The following is a 17,914-nucleotide window of genomic DNA, read 5'->3' as shown; positions in this document are numbered from 1 at the left end:
AATCAAGGCCCTCTTTGTGCCATACAACCTGGAATTTCCAACCACTGATTCATGTAGACTCGGCTGCTTACATCTGGGGCACCAGTGGGTCTAGACTCAGATTGTCCACTAATGTGCTGGGTGTCCTTGGGCAAGTCATTTCCTTCTCTGGGCTTGAGTCTCCCCATCTATAAAATGAAGGGGTTGGACAAGATGATCCCTAAGATTCTATTCTAATTCCAAGAGACTAAATATTAGGTTACTAAATAATTATGATCTACTTAAAAAGCGGCTAGGTTTTTAAGACACTGAAACTGCTAGGCTTTTGTTTCTAATCAAGATCTTCTAAACCTAAAAGTCAAGCACAGCAGCCTACCTAATTGTCACTGACATACACCAAGACCACAAGTCCTTTCTGCAAAGCTACCAGCAAAATGATTAGAATGATTCCAAAAATAAAATCAAAGCAATGGCAAATGTTACAAGGATGGATCTAAATTTAATCATGGCCCTCAATAAACAGGCCATTTCATGAAGAGTTACTGGTCCTAAATTATGAAGGTCCCATCTAAAAAGGATGGCTAGGTGTTAGATATATGTAGATCATGGTTAAACGAAGATACTATATACTGAAATGTGCATCAGGGTTAAGATATTCACATAGCAATAACTCCTTCATACTTACCTTCAATGCTATACACAGGCCTTAACACAAGTTAAGACTGCCCTCGTTATCATCAAAAAGTACAGTGATGTCTACTGGATAAAGAGCCCATTCTAGGCACTGTGACAGTATCATGGCGGGCTTCTCATCTGATCAGGCATCTGGCCAGGGAAGAGATAAGCCTCCAAGAATGTTCAACTGGAACGAAACATCATTTAGAAATTTGATCTTACTAAACGATAAGGAACCATAATCTATAAGGGCTTGGCCAGGAACGAGGACACAGATAAAGCACGTCCAAGAAAGGAAACCTTATTTTGCCCCAGCCTAACCCTTAGGACTGCTAACGGAAACCAAAAAGTACTTTTTTAAAGGTTTAGGGGTGGGAGATTATGGAATTTATACCATATTGAAAGCTTTATAGTCTGTCTTTTTTTTCCCCAGATATAGTTCCACATTTTCCTGAGCCACCATTTCCCTGTAAGTATGCTCCTCTGGGATGCCTGGGCTTATACAACCTCTCAGGACTTAGCGAAAGCTCCACTTTTTAGACTTCTGGTTCCTACGTAACTTTCCCCCAGAAATGACAGTGCAATATTGGGGCTCAGATACTAACATACCCAATAGCACATTATAGAATAGGCCAGATGTGTATGTGTATAAAACACCTTACTTGACCTGGAAACAAGAGAATACTCTTGCCCAAAGCACATGTTTTTGTGCAATACAAACAAAGCATTCAATTCAAGTGTACTTGTTGAAAAACAGGACATAATTAAGCAGTTGGTAAAATGCATTCTTGTTTCCCACTTGCAGATCTCCCAAGAGTCCCTTCGAATTTACCTATACGAGTTTCAGCTTCCCGCTTGCCACTTAGCTTGATAACGACTCAAAAATCATTCCCTTGTTTTCAAGGGCTCTTCTTTCTTGTCTGCTCTGTGTACTACAGGGCAGTATTGACACATGGAATTAATGACAGGGTCTGTAATGAAACAACAGTCATGCAAACACCAGTCTGCTCTTTTGATAAAACAGCATGTTAGAGACCTATTCACCTCCCTCTAATTGAGTACTGCATAATAGTTCCAATCCTTTTATGTAACATATTTTGTTCTATGATTAGAAAAGAAGAAAAAGGGGGAACCTATGAAGCATTGCTTCCTTCAATCACCCCCTGATTAATTCTGATTTTAATGAGGGTGGCTGTTATTTAGGCAGGTTCTGTTACATACTTGTTTTGTTGACTTCTGTACAATGTATAACAAAACCCAGGATGGGATAATTGGGAACCATTTCTTTGGCACAGGGATTCCTGTTCTTAATGTAAGGTTGGCTTGGAAAAAAAGAACCCTGACATTTAAAATTAGCCATTTCGTATTTAATTCCTTTCACATTTGGAAGATAGGATGAAAATAAATATATAAATAAAGTATTTTAATTAACAGAGCTTTTCCAAAAATGCCTGCTGTAACGGAGCCTGTGAGAGCCCCGAGAAGGAAGCTCTGTAATCTTTGCTATAATTCTGAGAGTGCATCTTATTTCAATACTTGAGCATCAATGGAATAGTCCATAATCTATTGAAGTACAATGGATTTCCTCAAAACTTGTGATATTCTGAAGTGTTTTAAATGCTTTGTCCTCAAGAAATTAATACAACTTTTGGCACTAGTTAAATGTTCAGTTATATACCATCAGAGCATGTCCTTTGCTGACCCTTCATCTTTCAGTATAATCTTCCATCTGATGGCTTCCTAGTGCTGAAGTTATACTCATCTTTTACTAAGCCACTAACCAATAGGTAGGAGAGGTGTGGTGGCTTTTCTGTACCAAATCCGAGGTCTTCAAGCTCCATTTCTCAAAAACATTTCTGAGACCCTTCCCTCAGCCTCACCGTCATGCTTTGGGATTGGGTACAGTTGGGAAGTTAAAATATACAACATAAAAATATCATTCCCAAGAGAAATGGATATGGCACACTGTCCACACCATGCATGTCCTTCCACTTCGGGAGCTGAACAAACAGGCAACAGCCTTGTAAATAGGGAAGCCTTTCTAAAGTTAATTTTCTTCATATGATCACACTGAATATAAGAATCTGTCAGAATATTCTCTTTTCAAAATAATTAAAATATTTTATAGTAACATAGAATCATAGCAGTTTTACTGGTTTCCTTCATATGAAGCTGTTTTTGTTTTTGATATAAACTGCTTAGGACCTGACTTGATATTTAAGAAAAGCTCAATTATGGATTGAAAAAGCAGGAATGGCCTCCAAATCTTAATTTTCTTCTCAGGTAAATAGGCTTACTATCTGTCTTTGTCATTTGAATCTATTTAAAATTTAGAGCATCTTACTGAAGATAATCAGACTGACAAATTTGAGAGCTGTATGTTGGTAATTTTTTAAAATAACAGTTAAGATTTAGAGTCTGAAGTCTAAGAACCAAATCCTGACTATATCACTAACAAGACGGCTGATCTTGGTTTAGATACTTAATCACTGGTCCCATTTACGCCTCAATAAAATATCTCTTACCCTATCTAATTCACAAGGCTGTTTTCAAACTTAAAAGCAATATATAAAATATTAGTCTTTTATTATTCTCATTTCTGTTAGAAGATCACATGCAAAGCTTCTAAAAATGTGTTATCCACCTCACATTAAAGAGTATGGTTAAGAAAATATAGAGAAAGAGGTTAGGGATAATGTTAGAAAAATAAAACTGAGTTTTACCCTTAAGTGAAGGTGATCTTTATTTCTTGGTAATTTCTCTACAGACCTTTCTATCCTGTTGTCCAAAATTAGCAAAATAAATATTAATAAGAGGTCAGCATGCCAACTGACAGTGTTGAATAAAGCAGTAGAAATGGAAGTTCTGACATGTTCTTCTCCATTAGAAAGGAGGAGGGTGACTAAGAGCAAGTAGTCAATGGAGATTATTCTTATTTGATGTTTCTCTAATAAACAAAAGTCATTTTGGCTAGTGCTTAAATCAAGAGCTCAAAGTAGGCATTCCTACTAGAGTTAAGGGACAATGACTACTAATAAGCAATACAAAGATTGCATGACATCCTACTTAGAGGTGTCCAGCCAGTGGAAAGGCCCTCTTTAACCTAAAGATGAACAATATCGTATTTCTCCCTTACCACTGTAAGGGTATATTAGTTTAACTGGATCCACGTTCCTTTAATTAAGCTTCTAAGCAAACTTGCAGTGTATTTTTATTGAGATAGAACAGTGCTATCTAACAGAAACATAATGTAAGCCATACATACGTAATCTTAAATGTTCTAGTAGCCACATCGAAAAAGTAAGAAAAGTAAGATTAGTTTTAAAATAATTTGCTTAACCCAATATATCAAAAATATTATTTCAACATAAATTCATAATAAACAATTGAGGTATTTTATATTCTCTTTTTGTACTGAGTCTTTGTTGTTGTTGTTGTTGTTTTTGTACTGAGTCTTTGAATGTCTGAGTATTTTAACACTTAGAAGACATCCCAATTCAGACTAGCCGTAGTCATATATGACTAGTGGTTACCATATTGGACAGTGCAGATCTAAAGGATTTTCTGATGTTAGCAATTGAGATCATTACACTTTCGTACCCACAATAGATCTTAACAATGCTATAAAAACTGGATCATATTTCTGAAATGTACCTACAAAGCATTTCCTTGGTTAACTCATCAAGGTGGGAGTAATCACAGTTGTTATTTTTATAAGCAGAGTCAAGAAATTTAGTTATAAAGAAAAAATTATATAGTTATTACTTTCAGTCATAAATTACCTGTCCCAGCTTTAATAAGCTTAAAAATAATATTTGGAGACTAAAGGGGAACTATTTCTATATTTGGTACTTGCATTTATTAAGAAAGCCATGTTCCACCAATACTACATAATGGCTAGCAAAATTATATTGGACAAGGAATAGATAAGAAAGGGAAGAAATGGAAAACAATTATTTATATAGATGTAAATTTTAGAAGATTTTGATATAATTTATAAGCAAAAAGGCAGTGTACCTTGTTAAACAGTGATGGGGTAAGTATGCAGTAGAAGATTAGTCAGTCCTGTTCCAATTAAGAAACTAAGGGGGATTAGAAAAGTCAAAACAAAGTTTGAAACTTGAAATATTACTTCCCTTGGTTAGTTTAGGCTTAAGCCATCAATCTTCTCTCCCCTCTTCTGGAGGAGGCTGTGCTGTTATATGCAAATTGTGTGCTGTAGCTAAGGTGAATGCAATTGTATTAGCCACACTGGACTTGCTTAACCACATACAATCCAAATTCTAATCTCCTGCTTAAGTTGCAGGGACTTATATTTTTTCCAGTTCAAAAAAGGAAAGAAGAGGTGGAGAGGCAGGCCAATTTCATCCTCTTTCCCACCTCTGTTCTCACATTAAAAATGTCAAATGAAGCTTTCTATAATCTCCATGCCTCAGGCCTTAATGCTTATGTCTGATAAATATTACAATTATCATTCTATATTAAAGAAATTAGGTACCCCATTATTTAAATTAGCCACTCATGGACCAAAGTACCTTACAGAATTCCTTTCCAGACCTGCATTTTATGACATCTGGCCAAGAAATTGAACTGACAAAAGTATACTTTAAAGTCTTTAAACCATGTAGGCTATTTTATTGAGCAAAAAAATTAACCTTTGATTTGGGGATCAGCTTTGACATTTCATCAAACACACTGGGAAAATCACAGGGTACAAGGCACTGTACTAGCTAGACATGATGGGACTTATAGGGCTCAGATTATTCTCAAACTCTTAAGACCTCCAGGTCCACTGCCAATCCCCTTACCTACATCTGTCTAAAACAGAATCCTTACACTAAAAAAAGAAAAATCACATGGAATACCACTGTCAGTTGGTATTCAATGGGAAGAAAATGTTTCAGCACTGATCTCTCCAGTGTCCTTAAAAATCTAGCTTAGATAAAGTTGCTAAGGCGGTGAGCAACTTGAAGCAGTGGCTATGTCCAGCCTGGAGGCAAAATGGAAATGTAATTTAAATTTTCGCATTGGTGGTTTTTACAGTTTTGGTGGTAAATAACATCTGTACCCTACACCAGGCTCAGTAATAGTACTTGGCATGACCAACCTTAGTCATCACTTTGGTAAGTGCTTTGGCACGGGCCACTGTTGCTAACCACCATCCTGGTGCAGGTCCTTCACATCTGCTCTCCTATGGATGGAAAAAAGGGAGTGTCTAGTGTCCATTCATTGGCCACATCACCTCCAATCCTATCCTTTACTCACACACCTTTCAACTCAGGCCCAGGAGAAAATGATTTCATTTTTGGAAAGGAAAGCTAACCAGACAAAGCTATAGTACACTCTTAGCACAGTAAGACTTGGTGGGATGCAGAACATCCTTAGAGTGACAGCTGAAGGAACTAACCAATAGCACATTGCTGAAGAGGATGATTTAGGAAATATTCTGGCGAACACTGACTCTAACAGACAGACACAGTAGCACAGTGGACAGAGCAAAGGTCTTGAATTCTGAAAAATGAAGTTCTTAGCCTCACTTTAGCTAGAAAGACAGTGTATGTTTTGTAAACTGTGAAAGGAAATGTGTACTTTTTGTAAACAGTTTTGTAAACTGTGAAAGGAAATGGATTTTCATCAGTCATTAGCTTGGAAATGTGTGGGGCAATTCTTTGGGCCTTGCTTTCCCTAATGATAAATCTGATAACTTAATCAGATTGTGATAAATTAGCTCTGGTTATGAGCTCTTTAGAAGAAAGATGCAGTATGTGAATAACAAAGATTTATCTTATTAACAAGAGTAAGTTTCCCTCCACCTGGAATGAATGGTCATTTCTCCATTTGTTAATCTAACACCTCTTAAACTTCAAGGATCAGCACAATTGTTACCTTCCCTGTGAAACAGTCCCTGATTCATCGCAACAGAATGAACTGCTCCTTTTCCTTGGTGCTCACAGTTCAATACAGACCTTATTTTGACATTACTTCCTTCTACCCTGTGTTCTAGAGTAGCTCATAGCCATATCCCACACTAAAAGGTGAGTTTTCCAAAGGCAGAGACTACCACATTCACCTCTGAATCTCCCTCATCTTCCTAGCACAGTGCCTTGCACAGAGTACCTGCTTAATAAATATTCCCCGAATTTACTGATTTTAGTCTCCCTTGGCTTTATGGCATCTTTTTTACCTCAAAAAAAAAAAAAAAAACAACAGTGAAAAAAGAGAAGGAACTAAGACAAACACGTAAGACGACGCATAAAGAATGGGTTCATTCTTTGCATTCCAGCTTTGGAATGCCCACTGCTCATCTCCATACAGTTTTGTCATTGACTGTTATTAGTGAGAGCAAATGTTAGAAAGCACATAAAGGCAGACAATGTAAAAAAACAAACAAACCCACCACACATCATGGAAAAGTGATTTAGGACTATTCTCAAAATTGTCTTAACTTCAACTTGAATGGTGAAATTCATACCATCAAAGCCAACACAAGATATATTTTGCTATGCAAAAATCAGTATCACCTTCAGATTGACCTGAGAGTCGGCTGGATGTTTACTCATCCAGGGCAAATTGGCAAGCTGGATAGTATCTGTGTTATCTTTTAAGAACTCATATTACTGAAATGCAATTTAAGAGAAACAAAATTTATTCAACCTAACTAGTTCACTGTCTTCACGCTAGTATGCTCCATCCTGGTCCTTGTTAATATCTCCCCCTCCATCTACCAGGCGGACTCTGTTGGTTCTCATCCTAGCTGCTGTAGTTACACTGCTGTGTTTCACTTGCCACATCAGATCCTTGTGAAGTACAAATCTTATTTTTATTTGCTCATTCAGAACCTGTTCCTCTGCCTCCTATGTTTGCTCTAACAATATATCTTCTCTTTTACTGTAAATTCATTCAGGGTAGAAACATGTATATTCTATACAAAGTATGAAGAATGTCATATGCAAAGAGATAACAATGTCTTTTGAATATTATAAGCATGGTTAGCTGTAAATTCTAAACTTGGGAAAATGATGGAAATTTAAAAGGAATAGCTGGAAGTCAACTAAATTCTATCGCATTATCAGCATCATTTGAAAACTCAGACTCTGTAGAGGGTCTAAATATCCTAACTTGTCACACTCCTCATGTCAGCTCTTCCTGTTTTTGAACACTTCTGTTCTAAGCTTCCTGCTGTGCTCTTAGTCTCTGACTATTTCTTTATTATACCTTTCCCTTTTATGGTTCACTTTCTGGCTTTACCATTCCAGTTGCTACTTCTCTTGACTGAGGGATACTAGCCTTTGCAGAGTTGTTGTGAAAAAGGAGATGACCAGAAGAAATTCACCTTCTGGTGGCAGCTGCCACCAACACACAGAAGCACTCACTCAAGATGGCTTAAAGGAGACAGTGACTCAATATATGACTAGAAAATTGAGCAATTCAGGCAAGTGTGAAAGGAATACTTTCTAATAACTCCTCCAAGATGACTAGTTACTTATTAGTATATATTTAGTTTAATTATTTTCAAAACTGGCTATTTTTGGAGGGGAAGGAGGTGTGAAGCAAGAAGGGAAAGTGAAATTGTTTTTAGAATCCCTAATTAATACAAGTGCCTGCTTTCAGAAAATCCTTCATTTGAGCTATTCCTTTTCACCTTTTCCTAGACAGTTTAGAGTTCTTGGTTTCAGCAGCAATCCAAAAAGAAAGAATTGCAAACTTGCACATCAAAAATGAATAAAAATAAAAAGCATCATGATTTGGAACAAAAACCAAAACAGACTAAAACGAAAAAATACAAGAAGCAGCAAAATCATCAAACCTAATTCGCAGCATCTTTTTGAAGACAGGGAGGTTAGTTGGTTAAATATCACAGTGACCTGGCAGCTACTCTCCTAGCTTTGAGAGTTGAAATGTTGAGGAACGCACATCCATAAGCGGCACATGTAGAAGAACCACAGTGGCCAAGAGAGGTCTGAACTAGTGCTGCCTGGGCCAGCCTGTTCCAATCAACATGGATTTCCAGAGTTGCTGTTCTATGGTAACTCTCAGTGAGAGAGACAAAGAAATAGAACATTTTTAGAAACCAAGCAAAAAATGGAGGGGAATACAATACCTGGAAAGTTTATCAAGCATGTTGACAAGTTTCATGGCTTCATATTCTTTTTGTTCTTCTGTCATTTCATCTATGGGGTTTGGCATTGGTTCCTCTAAATGACCAGTGATAAGATTAATGCTACAAAAAGAAAAAAAAGTTATGCTGTATGTTTTCAAATTATGCTCTTTCTATACTTTTCTGGTCCAAGTTTTAAGTTATAATAAGAAAGAGTATAATAGCCAAAAAATTGGCAGTAGCAATTTTATGGTATAGAACTGCTATAGGAATTTTTTTAAAAAACTGACTTTTCCTACTAATTTGCTTTGGGAAGTGGGTGATAGCTAACTTGCCAGCTTTTTTTTTTTTTTTTTTGAAGGCATGGCTACTTTCTAAAAATTGGAAATTAGATTGGTGCCGTTAGGATAAATATCCTTGGATGCACAGCTTAATTATATAGGGGACAAATGATTTCAGAGAAGAAGAAACCTGTTTTGTGATACAGCATAAAACAAGTATGTCAAAAAAAATTGGAAAAATGATGACAGGCTGGAATCTGAAAATGAAAGCATGCCAATTTATAATCTCAGGAAATTAGTCCATTAGTGAGACCACAGAAGGCAATGAGTGTTTAAATAATAAAAGATAAAGCAGAACAATTTTAATCAGATTTGATCTGACCTAGATGAAAAAAAAAAGGAATGAAATCTAGTCTACCAAAAGACAGGTATGCCATCTGGCTTTCTGGAAATAGATTTAATAAAGTACTTAAAATGAATGTGTTCCATAAACTTTGTATGAAGTTCTAATACCAAACCAAACTATCCTCTTATTTAAAAGTCATACTATTTTTTTTTTTTTTTTTTTGAAGAGGAGGAGGGGGAGGTGAAATAAAAGATAATTCTTTAAATGGCTGCCAAGTATCTATAGTTTAAATGTCTTTCTGGATAAGCAGACAAGAGGTTATAATATTCTGTACCAGCCAAGTACAGACAGTAATGTTTTTAATGATCAAATATCCCTGCAAACAGAAAAGTGCCAATAAATTACTTTCTAGGGTTTATAAACACAAATGCTTTCAGGGGCCAGGCCTTAAGGATAGGCAGATGAGTGAACTGGCTAAGTATAAGTAACGTGGAGTATTGTGGACTAGGGTAAAATGGAGAACAGTTCTAGTCTAAACAGGGAAAAAAATCATGTGGGCCAAAACCAAGACATTGTGATTGCTTATGTCCTTGCTTGCTGGCCTGGCTTTAGACTTTATACTTGGGCAAGTTGACTTCCTTAACTAAGCAGGGCTTTTCCTCACATAGAGCAAGGGCTAGGTACTATAATGTTAGAAAAAATATTTCTTTTTCTACATTTTTCAGAGGCTGCCTGACAGATTTCTTGCAGAAGGACTCAGTGCTCACCATCCTCAAAAACTGGATCTTAAACATCTATTTTACCATTCTGTATAAAGACCTTTGTCAGGGGTCATGGTTAAAAGACTTCTTTTTCCTTCAAAGCAGTGGAAACCCTCACCCTTTTACACAAATGAAATCTACACAGAAAGCTGATATATGAAATAGATGAAAGTGGAACTGCTCAGGCAGAAGAGGGGCCAGGGATGGCCAAGGAGGGTAGGGGCCTAGAATCCCTTCTATTTGCTTCCCTTCTATCCTCACTCACTTGCTTCCTCTGAAGGCAGCCCCTAAGACACTTTCAGGAACTCTGGGGAAACAGTCTGAAAACCCACGGGCTTGTCAGTGATTCTTAGCTTTGGCTGTAAACTGCAATCATCTGAGAAACTTTAAAGATGCGACCTGGGCCTCACCTGAAACCAACTAAATGTATTTTTTCCCCAGTTGATTGTGATACACATTGAGGATAAAGCCTAGCTAAGACGCTCACTGTGTGCTACTAGTCCCTCTCCTTTTTTTCAGGTGCTCATGCATGCTCAGTTGCTAAGTCGTGTCTGACTCTGTGACCCATGGACTGTAGCCTGCCAGGCTCCTCTGTCTGTGGGATTTACTAGGCAAGAATACTGGAATGGGTTGCTATTTTCTACTTCAGGGGATCTGCCCCCTCCAGGGATCAAACCCAAGTCTCCTCATTTCCTGCATTGGCAGGTGAATTCTTTACCACTGTGCCACCTGGGAAGCATCAGGTGCTCATAAAAGAAAAAGGCCTCGAGTTGGTGGCCATTAACAAAAATGTTGAACGGGGTCATCTGCTGCTGCTGCTGCTGCTGCTAAGTTGTTTCAGTTGTGTCCGACTCTGCGTGACCCCATAGACGGCAGCTCACCAGGCTTTCCCGTCCCTTGGGATTCTCCAGGCAAGAACACTGGAGTGGGTTGCCATTGCCTTCTCCAATGCATGAAAGTGAAAAGTGAAAAGTGAAGTCGCTCAGTTGTGTCTGACCCTCAGCAACCCCATGGACTGTAGCCTACCAGGCTCCTCTGTCCATGGGATTTTCCAGGCAAGAGTACTGGAGTAGGTTGCCATTGCCTTCTCCAACGGGGTCATCATATTTCCCCAAAGTCAGGAACAAAGAGGACCCAAATAAGGCTTCTGAGAAGGTAATTTTTAAGAAGTCTCCAGATGCCACACTGAAAATGTAATTCCACCAATCATCTCTTATTTGCTTAGGCATAAAACAACAGGACGTATTTTCACTGGTTTCTCTTCTGCTGCCTGTTAAATTAGAAAAACAACTAGTCTTAAAAATAAGTAAGTAAAGGTATTTATTATAAGGCACATGCCACTTTCCAAGCAGACAAAAGAAATACGGCCTTAGAAGAAGGTATAAGGCAAGACAGGTGTATTAACTACTTTAGGTCATGCTCATCTGTCTCTTAAGAGAAGTCTTCTCTTTTCAAGCTCAATGGAAGGGTGACAAAAAAAATTAGATCCACACAATGTTTTAGAATATAATGAAATTAGCACAGGCCATCTTGTGCCTTAGGGAAAAAAATCTGTCAGGAGGATACCACAGCACATGAAGTCAGGACATGATTCCTGGATCAGGGCACATTTGATTCTTTTCTTGGTTCTTTTAAGGACTTAGTGGAAATGATGACTCTTTTCTACAAGCTGACCTCAAGTCTAATGCTGCTAAAATGATTTAACAACTTGCTGTGAAATTAGCTACTAGAGTCATACAATGCTTTGCTCACTGAGCATAAAATTCACTCTTACAGAATAAGAACTTACCATCCTTTACCCCATCCTTTACCCATGTAGTAAAACATTCCAACCCCCCCCCCCAAAACACTCTGGGAATTGAACTTTCAATTTTTTCCTTAAAAAAACATTCCCCGCCCCAAACCCCAAGCTGATACTCAGAAGAATATAACCACCACCATGGCACACAGAAGTTGCTGAACTCTGCCACTCAGTTATGGTAAAAAAAAAAAAATCAAAAACGCCAATATGCAGGGGGCAGGAGGCAGCCTTAGACACTGTCTCCCCTCCTGCTCCCCACTTCAAACCAATCTCATGCAGTTTCCCCACCCAGAAAAAGAGAAAACAAATAATAGTCACCACCACAGCAACAGAGTGAGGTTTCATAAAAGAGTATTTTCGCTGAACAAATACTGCTACCTTTATAATCTTAAGAGTATAGTCTGAGATGTAACTTTCCAGGTTTCAGAATCTTAACACTGAAATTCTAGGACTGGTTTTTTGTCCAAGACTCGGTCCTAAGATACTTTAAGTACACTAACTGCGGTAGATACTTTATTGGGTAATTTTATATTTATCCTAGTTTTTCCCACCTTGTCTCTGCTCCCGGCCCCCATATTTTCATCACTCCAATCCTAACTCTTCTGTGTGATATTTCATCAAGAATTTTGTATTATATATAATGCCATTATATGACTGCAGCTATAGGTCTGCAGACAAAAGGATTAAGACTTTTACTCTTCAAATTGTTGCTACATTTGGCCAACATCAATTGCATTATACTACTTCACTTAAAACAAAAAAAGGAGCTATTAAATGTTCCCTGAGCTATAAGAAAGTTAACATCTATCTCTAAAAAACATGGGTCAAATTTTACTCCAAGCATCCTGGTTAACAAGCTGTAAAGTCAAGTCCCTGCAGAGGCTAAGGCAGATACGATGAACAAAGAAGGTACATTATGAAATCGAAGGAGCTTATGCCTGGTATGACGGGGCCACAGTCACGCAGCTCAGTCAGGTACCATGTGGCACTGTAGGCCTAATGTCATCAGAACTTCCACCTTTTCAAAAGAAGTTACGAATCTAAATTTTCATCTGAAAGATATGAATTCTAAATTAGTTTAAGCCCTATGTAAAACAGATATTAAAAACATAAAACCAAATAACCAATGCAACATCAGGCAAGTGAAGCAAAACCTACTTGTGGGCTAAATCTAGTCTATGGACTAACGATCTGTAACCTCTAGGAAAGGGATCAGGGCTTTTAGGAGAAGGCGTTTTTGAGTCCAAACTAAGGAAGAAGAGAGCAGTGGGGTGGGAAAGGAGACATTATGTGCTCATGAAATTAGAAATATCTTGCCAGGAAAAACTCTCCATAATATCTGCCACCCATAAAACAATAAATAGAGTGGAAATTTACCATACCCTGTTTTCTTGAATTCCATCCCTTGGCCCCATTTCCCAGCTAGATGTGGAGCCTGAAGAGGGCAGGGACCTCATCTGTCTTGGTTATCCTCATGATAAGAAGGGGCTGACCAACTTAAATTTATAAACACCTTAAAAAAACTAATATATTCAACCAAAATTTACTGAATGCCTACTGCACATGAGGCACTATTTTGGGGACATCTCAATGAATAAAAAAAATTCTCTCATGGAGTTTATCTTCTACTGGGAAAAACAGACTAGATGAATAAGTAAATTGTATGGTATGTTAGAAGGTGGTAAGTGCTATGAAGAAACAAGAGCAAGCAAGTGTGAGGTGGAGTGGTGAAGGTAGGGGTGTGGCAATTTTTAATGTGGGGACAGAACAGACTTTACCAGGAAGACGATAACTGAGTTAAGACGTGCAGAAGCCAAGGGAATGGCCTTACAGCTCTCTGGAGAACAGGCATTCCAGGCAGAAGAACAGTCAGTGCCGAGGCCTCGGGAGTGTGTCTGGAGCGTGACAAGCAGTGAATCACCGGGTGACAGCACAGTGAGAAAGGCTACATGTACATCACCATAAGGACTTTGATTTTTAGCCTTTGGAGAGTTTTGAGCAGTGGTAATGTCCGACTTACATTTTTATAAAGATCACGTTGGCTGCTGTGTTGAGAACTAAAAGAATGACAAAAAAAAGTAAAGAAGTAAAGTAAAAAGTAAAGTAAAAAAAGTAAAGAATGAGTAAAGAATGACAAAGATAGAAGCAACAAGACCAGTGAGGAAGCTATTTAAAATGATCTCAGAGGGAGATAAAATTTGAGCTTGGACTAGAATAGTGGCAGTGATGGTAGTGAGGGGTGACTATTTCTGAATGTACTATGAAGGGAGAGCCAGAATCACCTGAGAGATTTATGTGAATCAGAATGAACTGAATGAAACTTTTAACTTTCAGGGATATCAGGACTTATAAAAAATATATTTTCTCTTATTTTCTATTTTGGTTGTATCAAAGAAAGATAAGAGATGCTCTAAGAACAGGGAGATTACGTGAAGGGCAAACTCATCTCTCCTTTTGATTGGCCCTGAAGAATATGGTAGCAGTTAAAACACAAGCTTTGACTTCACACATGTTAGGATGGCTAAGATATTAAAAGAAAAACCTGAAAAATAATAAGTATTGGACAGGATATGGAGAAACTGGAACCCTTGTGCACTGCTGGTGGGAATGTAAAATGGTATGGCAGTTCCTCAAAAAATTAAACATAGCATTACCATATGATCTAGCAATTCCCCTTTGGGTATATACCCAAACTTATACACTCACATTCATCATTCACAGCATTATTTACAACAGCCAAAAGGTGGAAATAACCCAAGCATCCACTGATGGATGAATCGATAAACAAAATGTGGTAAATACATACAACGGAATGCTACTCAGCCTTTAAAAGGAAGGAAATTCTGACACATGCTATAATATGGATGTGTTTTAGAGACATTTTAAGTGAACTTAGTCACAAAAGGAGAAATATTGAATATTATTTCACTTACATGAGGTTCCTAGGCAAATTCACAGAGAAAGTGTAACAATAGTTACAAGGGGTTGTGGGGACAGGGGATAGATAAAAGTTTCAGTTGGGGAAGATGAAAAGTTCTGGAGATAGATGGTAGTAATGGCTACACATTAATGTACATGGTGCCACAAATCTGTATGCTTAAAATGGTAAATTTTATGTATATTTTACCCTCAAATTAAGGCAAAGTGAAAAATACAATAAAGCCTGCTTTGCCTACCTCAAAAACAAACAAAAATCTCAAAAAAGACCAGCTCTGGAGTTAGGTCACCTGATTGCTCATGAATTGTGTGCCCTAGACAAGTTCTGGAAACCACTGAGCTTTATTTTCCTCATCTGTAAAATGTGGATAACCTTTAGCCCAAAGTTTGCTGTGAAGATTAAATGAGATAATATTATGAAAGTTCTTAGTACAACACATTAGATACTCAGTAAATGTCATTTATTCACTCAGTTATGTCCGACTCTCTGCGACTCCATGGACTGTAGCCTGCCAGGCTCCTCTATCTGTGGGATTTCCCAGGCAAGAATACTGGAGTGGGTTGCTATTTCCTTCTCCAGGGGATCTTCCCAACCCAGGGATCGAACCCACATCTCCTGCACTAGCAGGCAGATTCTTTACCACTGAGCCACCAGGGAGTCCCATTTAATAAACACCAGCTACTAGCATAGTGAGCTACTTGTCAAGAAGTAAGCAAGCCAAAAGTCCTTGAATCCAGTGAGTTAGTTTATTAAGTTAAATCATCACCATGGAGCTGCACATGCAATCTTCATTAACTAAAGAAGCCACACAACAACTAGGTTTTTTGTGGCGTTTGCTATGGTTAAATCCAGTTTTAAGATATTTTAAAGAGATACCAGTTAATAATGGTGACTGAGGTGAAAATTTGAGAATTACTGTATAAGACTGATTTCACATTTAAGAAGTAGGATAAATTATGGAACAATGTCTTAATCACAGATTTTGCATTCTATTAACAATGCAAAGAAATAGGGTAATGTGGTATAATTCATTTATTAATTATTAAGTATCATGGATCAGCAATATAAGTAGACATACTGAATACACATAAATACACCAAGTTGCATCTAGGCAACTAAAAAAGCTCCAAGATACTTTTAAAATTACAGTGCTTTATATGTTTCTTATATTGGGCTGTTTCAAGTGCTATCCTTGATATAAAGGATATAAAAAACTATGGTTGTAAATCAGTAGGAAATAAAATCTGAAGTAAAGCTCAATACTGTAGATTCAGATAACATACCTCTTGCTGGTCATTTACTCAAATTAAAATACAAAAGAAAAGTCCGAGAACTCAATTTTCAAAGTGCAAAGCTGGTATGAATTGTAAATATCACAAAGGCGAGTTAACCAGTATGCATGGGAGTAGAGGCAGTGATTTTATTTTCAATTTTGGTCTTTAGAGATCTGAATTTAGATTGTGTTTCATGACTGCTTACAGGAAATTAATTCTAGTTCCTAGAAAGGCTAGTTACAACCTACTATACATAAATATACCATCATAGTCTAAACTAGGCAAAACGAGAAATCTTCAAGTCCTAGTTCTGGTTTATCTACTTCAAGAAATATTAAAAACAAAGCTATCTCTTCATTTGTATAACCCCAAGATATGGAGAAAATTATAATGGGACTTGACTTAAAGCAGCATAACAAAATCTTGACAAAAGAAAACCAAGTCATTTGTGCTGAAGAAACTATAATATCTATACAGCTGCTGCCATAGCTACTGTTGAAAAATACATGGTCAAGAAGGAAACACCCCTGAATTGCTTAGTAGTATAATAATTTTAATCTGATGGGTGTAATTATGAACTAGTGTGGTGTATTAAGAATACAACAGGGCATCCTAGAGTTCTATACACTTTGGCCCTTCCCTTCTTCTGCCCCTCCATACAGCAGCTCTTTTTTAAAGATACGCTTTTGGACTCATAGGCTCCTATATACCATACGAGGCCTGAAGGCAACTAGTCTAAAATGAGTCAAATGTCACTACGGTACACATCTGTCAACTGATGTTTGGAATGCTGTACAAACCACAGGAATCAGTTACATTATACCATCTATACAGTCAAGGAGCCTTCATACTCAGAGGTGGAAAAAAACAGGTATAAAGTTAGAATTTAGAAATGTGTGCTAAGTCACTTCAGTCATGTCCAACTCTTTGCAACCCTAGAGACTATAGCCTGTCAGGCTCCTCTGTCCATGGGATTCTCCAGGCAAGAATACTGGAATGGGTGGCCATTTCCTTCTCCAGAGAATCTTCCCAACCCAGGGACTGAACCTGTATCTCTGATGTCTCCTGCACTGGCAGGCAGGTTCTTTATCACGAGCACCACCTGGGAAGCCCTGTACATTATATCACCAATACAGTCAAGGTGCCTTCATGCTCAGAGGCATAAAAGAAACAGGTATAAAGTCAGTATTTAGAAATGTGGTTTCTCTTTTATACAGGACCAGTGCTTATTTAATTACTTTTTTACAAACATGGCTAGATACACACCAAAAACCTGTGTGGCATATACTTGATTCTATGACTGTATTTTCTCTAAGTATGTTAATTGCAGAAAGCTATTTCCAGTCCATTAAATACATTTATCTTGACACAGAAAGGACTGTTGTGATATTAACTGTCTCTCATGGCCTAAATGTAAGCTCCATACTATTCTTAGTTTCAGATTCCACTAAAGGATTACAGGTTACCTTGGTGCATTAATCAGAATCCACTTATATTTTTGACAACGGGATGAGGGCCAACTGAATGAAGGGTAATTCTCTGCTTCTGCCAATACTAACAGTGTTTGTGAATAAGTGCATCATAAGAGAAGCAGGCTGTGATCCTGAGAGCACTGATTGGTGATGGTTAATCAGGCGGTAGGGGAGTAAGTCATCCTTTCAGATGCTGACTTTATAAACTTGACCAGATTGCTAAGGAGTTTTCATAACAATTTTAAAGGAAGAAGTTCTTTGAGCTTGTGGATCACTGTCCAAAGCACAA

At 37.7% G+C, this 17,914-nt stretch overlaps 1 protein-coding gene across 8 annotated transcripts in view; it reads right to left on the bottom strand.

Annotated features, from left to right (window-relative positions):
• Window positions 1-17,914, bottom strand: part of RIC8B (RIC8 guanine nucleotide exchange factor B) — a 101,326-nt gene that overhangs the window by 6,609 nt on the left and 76,803 nt on the right. The window contains exons 9-12 of one of the 8 annotated variants that reach the window (XR_009736526.1): window positions 8,756-8,875; window positions 5,762-5,845; window positions 1,487-4,876; window positions 665-841 (exon numbers count right to left, since the gene is read on the bottom strand). The exons of 1 other annotated variant lie outside the window; for it this stretch is intronic. Coding sequence is in view for 4 of the 7 variants with exons in the window: in XM_061417203.1 (XP_061273187.1) it covers window positions 5,806-5,845; window positions 8,756-8,875 (160 nt within the window). In the remaining 3 variants the exon portion in view is untranslated. Of the gene's footprint in view, window positions 1-664; window positions 4,877-5,761; window positions 5,846-8,755; window positions 13,999-17,914 lie in introns of those variants that run through there. 6 more of the 8 variants (XR_009736527.1, XR_009736528.1, XM_061417202.1 and 3 more) reach the window with 6 other exon arrangements.

The sequence above is a fragment of the Bos javanicus genome, chromosome 5 (assembly GCF_032452875.1).
Source record: "Bos javanicus breed banteng chromosome 5, ARS-OSU_banteng_1.0, whole genome shotgun sequence".
In the NCBI taxonomy this organism is placed as follows: Eukaryota; Metazoa; Chordata; class Mammalia; order Artiodactyla; family Bovidae; genus Bos; species Bos javanicus.
This window is presented reverse-complemented; position numbering and strand designations above follow the sequence as displayed.